The following is a 10,339-nucleotide window of genomic DNA, read 5'->3' as shown; positions in this document are numbered from 1 at the left end:
TTTTCGCCAGTTCTGGGTTTGGACGCAGGGTCTCATGCTTACTAGGCAGGCACTCTACCACTTGAGCCACTCTGCCAGCCCTGACACACTTTTTTTTTTTTTTGCAGTACTGGGGTTTGAGAGCTTGTTTGGAGGTTCTAGCAGGGGAGCGCAGCTACTCATATACCTTTGACCAAAGAACGGTCCTCCTCTATCAGGGATGGTCATCTTCTTGGACCGAGTGTGCAGCTTAGGGGAGGGACGCACATGGAGCGGTGAGGAAGGAAGGGGACACCTGCCTAGCCAGCCAGATCAGCCGCATCAACCCTGGCAATCAATGGAGTGACAGATGTCACAACCAGATCACCCTCACATCCCAGTTCTGGGGTTTGAACTCAGGGCCTAAACCTTGAGCCACTTCACCAACCCTTTTTTTGTGAAAGGTTTTTTTGAGATGAGGTCTCGTGGAACTATTTGCCCAGGCTGGCTTCGAACTGTGGCATGAGCCACCAGCACAGGGCCTTTTTTTTCTTTAATCGTTTTTATGTTTACTTACATGTGTATATTATTTGGGCCACCTCCTGACACACTCTTTATTGAAGTTATTTATTCATTTTCCTACCTCCTTCATAGAAGAATTTCACCTCCATGTGGGCTGTCTTGTTCACCGCTGCTTCCCCAGGTCCTGGATTATACCTCATACATAGTATGTGCTCAGTAAATATTTGTTAATTGACTGAATGGTGGGGTTTTGGGGGCGGGCAGGGCTTGCCTTTGCCATTCACTCCACTGCAATTCCTTCCTTCCTCCTTCCTGCCTTTCCCAACCCCAGCTAAGTCCCAGCCCCAGTCCTCACTCCTCCAGGAAGCCTTCCATGATCAGCTGGGATCTGGTCCCAGGAAGGTGTTCGCTCTTCCCCATCTCCTTCAGTAACTAGTTTGAGGTGCCAGGGATGGTCCAAAGGGAAGGTTAAAAGCATAAGAGAACAGGCCAGCTTTATTGTCATGGAGGGGACAGCACAGGCTCTGGATCAGGGTGGCCCTGCCGGGGAAGCGGTGCGTCACTTCTTCCACTCCTTCTTCTCATAGTCCCAGCGGGAGGCCAGGCCTTGCACAGGGTTGGCCTTCATGTCCAGGATACGCTGGAGCTGCTGGGCCTTCCGCTCGTCAGTCAGGGTGACGGGCTTCTCAGGGAGCACTGCAGGGAGGGCGCAGGGTGAGCACAGGCCCCCCGCAAGTGATGGCCTGCAGCCACAAGGCCAGCGTGGCCCGTGCTGCGGGACTCCCCGTCTGGCCCCCACCGGCTCTGTCCTGGGACACTGCCCCAGGGACCTCTGGGTTCTGACCCTAGCCTTGCCTTAGACTCATTGTACAAGCTGAGTCTGTGTCCTTCCTTCCTCTGAGCCTCAGTTTCCTCACCGTCTTTGTGGCCAATGGTAGTGTTAGCATTGGCAGCGACATAGGCAGGAGCAGGACTGGGGAAATGCCCCAGGCCACAAGATTCCATTCTAAAATCCTGGGCCAATGGTGGCCCTATAGCCTTCTTATCAAGGTCAGGCCCATGACTTGAGAGCATAATGACTGACACATGACCTTCCACTGACAGGCTAAAATGGTACGGGCAAAGAGGACAAAAGGGACAGGCAGGCTGCCTTCCCATACCTGGGCAGCCACTGAGCAATCTTCAAACCATTTGGCCAGGGGCCACAAGGGGAGGGCCTCAGTTTCACAACACCTAGTAACCCTAACTCTATTGGAAAAAACCCAAGCCCTGGACTGGCAGAGTGGCTCAAGTGGTAGAGTACCTGCCTACCAAGCATGGCCCTGAGTTCAAAGCCCAGTTGCCAAAAAAAAAAAAAACAAAACAAAATAAAAAAAACCCAAGTTCCGACAGCTTCCAGACAGTTGGTCCTTATCCACCTGCCCCCCTCCCCCCACACACCCATGCCCTTTTGCTTTGCTAATAAATCAGTCTATCTTCCTACTCTGCCTGGTCCCTTCACTGCACCTGGGGCACCGTCCTAATCTTAGACATTGTCCCCAAGAACTGAGGAACATCTGGAACACCATAGCCACAGGTAACAGTAGTATAGGAGCACTGATTTGAAGACCAAATTCCAGCTCCACCACTCCCTTACTGTGTGGCCTTGAGCAAGTCACTTCACCTCTCTGAGCCTCAGATTCCTTACCTGTCAAAAGTAGGCCCTATTCACAAGGGTTGTGGGAATGGAGTGAGCTGGTACTTGTAAAGCTATAAGCAACTGTTGAGCAGGTATGAACAGCTAACTACATGTTATCCACTATAATTATTGAGTTTGTTCCTATTCACTCAGAAGGTCCAGGGTGAGATAGCTCCTCATTTCCTAAGGTGAGCAGGGGTAGAAGGTAGTGAGTGCTTACTTTAAAAATCAGGGGAGAGCAACACTTAACCCGAAGAGTTAAGGGAAGGATTTGAGGGGGGCCTGATGTGTAAACCAGGGAAGGTTTGAGGGCTGGAGCCTGCCTGGCTTCCATCCCTGATAGCTTCTATCCTAAGGGTGGGCAGGAAGGGCACCTGTGATGTGCTAAAGACTGAGAAAAGACTTAGCTGTTTGCCAAAGGCGGTCTCATTCCATCCTCATGGAAGGCAGGAATTCCCATCCAGCTTTTTACAGAAGAAACATGACAAGACCCCTAGAAGTGAAGCCTGCTGAACCAGTTCTTTCTCAATGGACTCTCTACTTCTTCCAGAGAAGGGGTTCTCTGACCTGAGTGAACATCAGAATAAGCCAGGGAGCTGTCAAAACAAAAACTGTGGGCTGCAGTGCAGTGATAGAGCCCCTCCATTGCATGTGCGAGGCCCCGAGTTCCATCCCTAGTGGAGATGGAGAAGGAAGGGAGTGGGAATTGCTGGGCTCCACTACAGTGTGTCTGATTCAGATTTGTGGTGGGTCTGAGTATCAGCATTTCTGACAAGTTCCCAGGTGATGCTGTTTGTCCAGGGACCACACTTTGAGAATCATTCTTCTGAGATTAAAAAAAAAAAAAAAAGCTCAGCTGGACATGTGATAACCAGCAAAAGACTACATTTCCCAGACTCCCTTGTAGCCGGGCATGGTCATGTGATCACATATAGCCAACAGGATAGGAGCAGAAGTGGCAGGAACTGTAGCAGCCATCTTACATGTCAAAATGAAAGCTACATGTTCAGGCTGGCAGATCAATGAGACAGGAGCCTGGGTTGTGGAGTTCCCATAGTTATCTGGATTATTTCTCTGGCCTCTTTTTTTTTTTTTGTGAGAAAAACTGTAATTCCAGCACTCAGAGGCTGAGGCTGAAAGATCATGAGTTTGAGGCCTACCTGGGTACATAGTAAAACCCTGTCTTTTTTTTTTTTTTTTAAAGGTACTGAAGTTTGAACTCAGGGCCTAAACCTTGAGCCACTCCACAAGCCATTTTTGCGAAGGGTTTTTTTGAAATAGGGTCTCAAGAACTATTTGCCCAGGCTGGCTTAGAACCGTGATCCTCGTGATTTCTGCCTCCTGAGTAGCTAGGATTACAGTGTGAGCCACTGGCACCCAGTTGTTTAAGCTCTTATATGTTGGCAATTTGTTGTCACAGCAGCTGCATCAATATGCTAGAAAATACATGCTTAAGACCTAACAGCCAATAGCAACACCATTGACGCCTATGTGCCAAGCACTGAACTACAGCCCTCTTCTTAAATCCTCACAAGAGCCCTGAGACGCAGCATTTTTATTCCCAATGTGCAGATGAGGAAACTGAGGGCCAGAGCGGTAGACACCCATTTTAAGCCAGGATTGGAATGTTCGGCTCCATCTCTTTGGAGACATTTCAGAACTCTTATGGTTCCCTTAGGAGCTTGGCCAGTCGCTGTGGCCTCAGAGCATGATCCAGGCCTGCTGCCAGGGCCTGTGCAATCACTCACCATAGACCCGCTGCCACCAGATCATCAAAGCAGTGAGTCCACAGAAAAAGAAGACACAGCCCATCACCGTCTTCCACTCGTTGGAGTGGCGATTCATCTCCGCAAAGGTCTGGTGGAACTGGAGCCGGTACACTGGAGGGAGGTGGGTATGGGGAAGGAACCTCAGGTGCATCCACTCTGAAGACAGGACCCCCAAGACCCCCGGATTCCCCCTCTCTACAGCAGATGCTGGTCATCCAGCCGATTCTGACTGAGCATGTACTGTGGGCAAAGCATAGCCAGGAACTGGGGACATGGCAGTGACAAGCCAGAGGAAAATGGCTTCTGTCATAGAGCTTAGAGGGGGAGACAGATGGCAAATGCTTCAGACAGACTGGGGGGTTACCTTAGGTAGGTTGCGGAAGGTCTCTCAGAGGAGGTAAATTTGAAGCTGAGGCTTAGAAAATCAAAGGAGAAAGTCAAATGAAAACTAAAGCAAGTCCAAAGGCCCTGAGGCCTGAAGGCTAGGAAAGGAGTGCGTGAAGGGCAGTGTGCCAAAGTGGAATGAACAAAAAAAAGAAAGTGTATTAATGATGTGTCAGTGGGAGCTGATCCCACAGGACCTTGCCAGCTAAGGGGAGGAGGAATTGGGGTTTCACTCTAACTGAACTAGTCAGGGTGGATTTTAGGCAAGGGGAGCACAAAACTGTGCTTCTGTGTGACTCAAACTTTTATCAAGACTGTCCCCTGACCTTCACTTCCCTTGCACTAAGTAGCATTTTTATTCATCTGCTTTCTTATTTCCTGCTTATCTTTCACCCGGACTCTACGCGTCAGGGGAACAAGGACTCTATTCATTGCTACATTCCCAGCACCTAGATCAGTGTGGCACTTGAGGGACCCAAAAAAAAAAAAAAAGAGGCCTGGGGTAAATCACTTGCCTAGCATGTGCAAGGCCCTGGGTTCAATCCCCAGTGTCAAGGTATTTTAAAATATAAAATTTTGTTTGTTTATTTGAGACAGGGTCTTGCTGTGTAGTCCAGGCTGTCCTCAAACTCACAATTCTCTTGCCTCAGCCTCTCAAGGGCTGAGATTACAGGTGTGTACCACCCACCGCACCTGCTTAAAACTTTTATTTTTGCTTAAAATGTGCACCTTGAAAATGCAGTCACAGTCACGGACCTGGCACTGTTGTGAGGAGGCAGACAAGCTGGGGCTGACATGCTGCTCAGTAGTGACATTTTAGCTTTTAGACCAGCAGCATCAAAAAGTGAAAAAAGCAAAGCGTAGAAAAGGAGGAACCAGGAAATATTGCATGTCAGGCCTGGTGAAGTCTGGAAATTAACTATGTAAAAGAAAACATGGAAGCAGAATTCCTTGGGGAGAGGAACCGTCTTGGGTTGGGCAGTTCAGGCTGAGACAGTGAACCATAGAAGGAGTCTGAATCTTCACAGAGGATGGGAGCTTGGGTGCAAGGGGCCCTGGGAGCGGTAAAGTGGTAAAGAATGAGGAGGCCAAGCCAGCCGGGAGAGAGGTCAAGGGCTGAACGCCGCCATGTCTAGTGGTCAAAGTTGTTTGTTGAGCTCTGACACAGCCTGTAAGTCACCCACGGCCTTGTGCAGAACAAGTGCTCGCAGCTAAAGATGAAGGCCTTCATGCACGCGGGCGTCACACCCTGCCTCCACCTCCAGGAGCCACAGGTGCAGGTGAGTGTGCAGGGAGAGTGGGGGTTACAGTACTGCCACCTGCTTTGGGGCAATGAGGGGAGCGGGGGAATGTGTGTTTCTGAAATGGGAGAGACAGACATAGACAAGAAACCAAGGGGAGAGGGCCAGGTGTGAGTTTACAGGGCAAAAGTGGAGCCTGGCTTGCTCCCAGCCATGTTCCAGTGTCTGGCCTTGTACTAGGTGCTCAATGAGGTGCTGAATGAATGAATGACTGAATGAGAACCCCTGAAAGCTGGAGGCCACCTGGCTCCTCATTGGTGGATTGAGACTGAGAGGCTCCAAATACCTGAGGTCAGCCCAGGACCACACAGCCCCGCTGTCCACCTGCCCCCTTCATCTGTTTCCCAGTGGAGATGCCAGGACACTCCACACTGCCAGCTGTGACATCCTTCTCTGTGCTGCCCCCTCCGCCTGCCCTCACCTCTCCACCCTCAAGGCCTCTGGCAGGTGCACCAGGAGGTCTTGACAGCCCCTTGGATACATCCCACCTTGACCACACATCCTGCATTACAGCTCCTGGGGCCAGTGGCCCACGGGACTAGGAGCACAGTGCAGGCAGAAACCGTCCAGGTAATCCACCTCGTGTCCCCAGAGAGCCCCACTCCGCGCCTACATGCCACCTTCTCGTCGCGGCTCAGCTGGGCCCAGCTGCCCTTCTCCTTCTCCTTCAGGGCCCGCTGCTCGGCACTGAGGTCAGTGCAGAAGGGTTCGTCAGGCATGGGGTAGGAACGCTGGGCATAGTAGCTGGTGTACGGGGTCATCTTCCCTGGACCACGAGCTGCAGACACAAAGAAGGGTGGTGGGTCCAGGTCACCTGGGACATCCTGCATTTAACCATAATATTAATACAATGGGCTACACTTATTGAGCACTTACTGTGTACCAGGAGCCAGTTTAAGGCTTTCAGGTGACTTGGCTCATTGGTTCCGCATCACTCCGAGCTGAGTGATATGTCATCTTCATTTGGCAAATGAAGATACTGAGCTGCTAAATGGCTTGCTGAAATTCACAGCAAGAAAAAGCAGGGCTAAGGCCTGGCTTCAAATCTTGTATTCTCTGGGAAGATCTATGCCGAGAAGGTCATGGCACACAGAAGCCAGGGGTAAGCGAAGGCTAAGAGGCAGGAAGCTCAGATGCAAACTGTAAAGCACCCTGTACATGCCCTAATGAGGGATCAAGGACATGACCTTGGAGTCACCTGGGTCCAAACCAGTCTCCAACAAGCCCCTTTACCTTGCTGTACCTCAAAATCCTCTTGTGGAAAGTGGGACTAATGAGAAAGCCTACCTCACAGGCCTGTTGGAAACTTCCAGATAATGTACTCACAAGGCTTCACACAGTCCCCGGCTCACAGGAGCTGGTCAGTAAATCACATATTTACAGCGGCGGGTTTACCTCTGGTTTCTTTCTAGAGCCTTTTCCTGAGGGCTAAGCCTCAGGGCTCTTTGCAGGTGTCTAGGGCGGTTCTGAATAAAGACTTGTGTTTATTGACACCAATGGCCCACAGGAGGGCACAGGTACCACCTGAAGGAGACAGCGTTGAAATGGCCTTGGGCAAAGAGTCTTGGCTCTTCTCATCTGGGGCTCATTTGTTTATCTGAGTAACAGACATGGCACGGCTGTCATGAGGTCTAGGTGTGAGTCTAAGCCAAGTGTCTCCCACAGCTTGGGGAACCTAGGAAGGGCCCCAGGCTCCATAAGTATATCTTTGTTTGATTTTGTTCCCTGAAGATCAAGAAGGTCCTCTTTTTTTGGTGGTTTGGGATTTGAACTCAGGACCTTAAGCTTACTAGGCAGGCCCTCTACTACTTTTTTGCTCAACCCTTTTGCTTTTATTTTTTGAACAGAGTCTCACTTTTCTGTCCAGGGCAGCCTGCACTACGATCCTTCCATTTATGCCTTCTACATAACTGGATTGATGGCACTTACCACTATGCTCAGCTTTAATGGTTGAGATGGGTTCTCTCTAGCTTTTGCCAGGGCTGGCCTGGAACCTCAGTCCTCCTGATCTCTGCCTCCCAAGTAGCTGGGAATATAGGTATGAGCCTGTATTCCCAGCTCGCCTGACTTAGATCCGTCTGCTATCTGGCTGAAGTCTCTTCTGCTTTAGGTCTCTTCCTTCTGACTAGCACTGACACCAAGGTCTGGAAAAGAGGATTCAGGGTCCATGGTCCTATAGCCCCCTCCACCTCAGGACGTAAAGACCTAAGGATTGAGGATAACGCCCTGAGGAAGCCTCAAATGAAGGGATCTGCCATCGGCTCCTTTTCTGGAGGAATGTGACTTTAGGACCAAGCAGTTGGATCAGGAAAGGGTTTGGGGACAGTGAAGAAAGGAACCCTACCAAGAACTGTGACATTGGCTGGGAAAGAGTGATCCAGGCCTTACCAGTGTCCCCTGGGCTGTGAGTCCCCCGAGTTCCAAGTCCACGGGTCTTCAGTGCCAAGCTCCAAGCCACTCTGGAGAGCATCTGGGGGAGGAGAGAGTACAGATGAGTTCTCCCCAACACTGCTCCGGGGCCAACAAATAGGATCAGACCCTGTCTTGGCTGGTGTGGTGGTGGAGGTTCCCTGGTTTTGAGATTACCCCTATGCCCCTGACCCTTCCAGTTGTATAACGGGGGACCTTAGACCTTTGCCGTACCCTCTCACAGTCCTCAATTCATCCTGTGAGAAGAGGAAGAGGTATAACTGGTGGGGTAGATCTGAACAATTTGGAACCTGGAGACCTGTGTTCTGATGAAGACCCCATTTCAGCCTGGCCAGGCTGGGGAGCTCCCTCAGTTGTCTGCCCCAAAAGGAAAGTGGGTGGGAGTTCAGGTAGGGAGAGCACAGGTCCTCAGGCCACCCCTCTACAGGGCCATCTGCCGAGGGCTCTGCGCAGATGGTCGGACACCCCCCTTCTCCCTAATTGCCTGCCTACGTGCGCACAGCCTGCTCGGCTGGATCTGGTGGGGGACGTGACAGGCTGAGCCCCACCCCCACCCTGGGAAGTCTCAGGGTCTGGCAGTCCCTTGGGCTTCAAAGGCCAGGGACCAAAACTGGGTAGGAAAGAGGGCGAGAACAGAACATCTGGGGAGAAGAAGGGGCCATGCCACTTTTGGAAAAAGAAAGGGGCCATACATCTAGGGAGAGGAAGGGGCCCCACATATGAGGGGGAGGAAGAGATGCCCACACTAGGGAGCAGGGGCGCACATCATATGTGATAAGTGGAGGGGTGCCCTCACAGCTGAGAAGGATACATGGGGTGGGAGATCCCTGCACGTCGGGAGATGGTGATCTATGCTCGGGACAGAGGGTAATTTGCCAAAACCCCCGACCCTCCTCTGTTTCAGGGGCCTGACCCGGTGGCGAAGTCTGGTGTCCAAGTCGCGTCCCTCACCTACCCACCCGTCCGCCCGCGAGGGGTGCTGCACTGGGCAGCAGGGTCCTCCGTCCACTCACCTTGCCGGCTGGCCACCGCAGCAGGGCGACCCTGGTCAGCCAAGTGAGTAACTGAGAACCTACTGAGAAGGGACCTGAGCGCGGCCCCGCCCCCGGCCCGCCCCCGGCCCGCCCCCGCGTGGGAACGTCCTGTCTCGGCCGCCTGGGAGCGCCGGGTCCGAGCCCCTAGGGGCGCACCGGTCCACCGCCAGCGGGGAGGACTGCAGGGCCACTTTCGCCTTCATGTCCCCACCCACGGGGGTCCTGCCTCTGGCGACCCTCAGCTGACATCGGCCAGGTCCTGTGCACTGTGTCCTGCAGGCCCCTCTAGGTTGGATAGTCCCATATAGCAGGATGCCCCATTTGCTCTTTCCCAGGTCTTGCTGGGCTGGAGCTCGCCTGTGGGGTACTACCTCTCCCCGCCCCACAGAGGTGTTGAAAATCTCCTTCTGGCCTTCAAATCTTAGCTGTGTGACTCTCGACAAATAACCTAATCTCTCTGGGCTCCTGTTTTCTTTCCCGTGATTAGGAGGCTTACCGTTCGAAGCCAGCCCGGGCAAATAGTTTTCAGAGACCCTATCTCAAAAAACCTTTCACAAAAATAGGGCTGGTGGAGCGGATCAAGGTAAAGGCCCTGAGTTCAAGCCCCAGTACCGCAAAAAAATAAAATAAAATAATTTATTGAAGGGTTGGTGGAGTGGCTCAAGTGGTAGAGCACCTGCTTAAGCAAGAGTTGAGGCCCTAAATTCATCCCAGTACTGCCAAAAAAAAAAAAAAAAAAAGCCAAAAGAGTTGGGCATGGTGGCTCATGTTTATAATTCCAGCTACTCAGGAATCAGAGGCAGGAGGATGGAAAGTTTGAGGCCAACATAGACAAAAAAGAAGCGAGACCATCTTAGAAACAAAAGAGCTGGGGGCATAGGTCAAGTGGTAAAGTGTTAGTATGAGGAGTTCAATCCTCAGTACAGAAGGAAAAAAAGTGGTTTTTTGTTTTGTTGGTTGGGTGTTTTTTTTTTTTTTTTTTTTTAAAGATTAAGACTTACTTCAGCTGGCATTTATTACCAAACTAAATGCTGGAGGATATGAGCCGAAGACCAGACAAAATTCCTGCCTTTGTAGGGCTTATGGTCCAGTTCCAGACAGGTTTGGACTATCTGATCCTCCTGCTTCAGCCTCCTGAGTACTGGAATTACAGGTGTTCACCGCTCCTCCCAGCTATGTCTTGAAACTTGTCAGTTTCCAGTGGGTGGGTGGTGCCTACACTGGAGTGAGTGACCTATGTGTGGGCTCTGCTTCTGCCATGCT

The 10,339-nt window shown here is 51.4% G+C and overlaps 1 protein-coding gene across 4 annotated transcripts; it reads right to left on the bottom strand.

Annotated features, from left to right (window-relative positions):
• Window positions 1-957: 957 nt before the first annotated feature.
• Window positions 958-9,140, bottom strand: Cox4i2 (cytochrome c oxidase subunit 4I2). 4 transcript variants are annotated; one of them, XM_074074514.1, is made up of 5 exons: window positions 9,056-9,140; window positions 8,001-8,082; window positions 6,192-6,390; window positions 3,907-4,038; window positions 958-1,176 (listed from the first exon to the last, which is right to left on the bottom strand). In XM_074074514.1, exons 2-5 carry the CDS (start codon window positions 8,080-8,082, stop codon window positions 1,167-1,169), a joined length of 423 nt encoding a protein of 140 aa, XP_073930615.1. In that variant the 5' UTR covers window positions 9,056-9,140; the 3' UTR covers window positions 958-1,166. The 4 variants fall into 4 exon arrangements, with proteins under 4 accessions (XP_073930615.1, XP_020027577.2, XP_073930613.1 ...); XM_020171988.2 differs by having other exon boundaries at window positions 6,226-6,390; XM_074074512.1 differs by lacking the exon at window positions 958-1,176 and adding an exon at window positions 1,183-2,725.
• Window positions 9,141-10,339: the final 1,199 nt, after the last annotated feature.

The sequence above is a fragment of the Castor canadensis genome, chromosome 5, assembly GCF_047511655.1.
Source record: "Castor canadensis chromosome 5, mCasCan1.hap1v2, whole genome shotgun sequence".
Lineage (NCBI taxonomy): Eukaryota > Metazoa > Chordata > Mammalia > Rodentia > Castoridae > Castor > Castor canadensis.
This window is presented reverse-complemented; position numbering and strand designations above follow the sequence as displayed.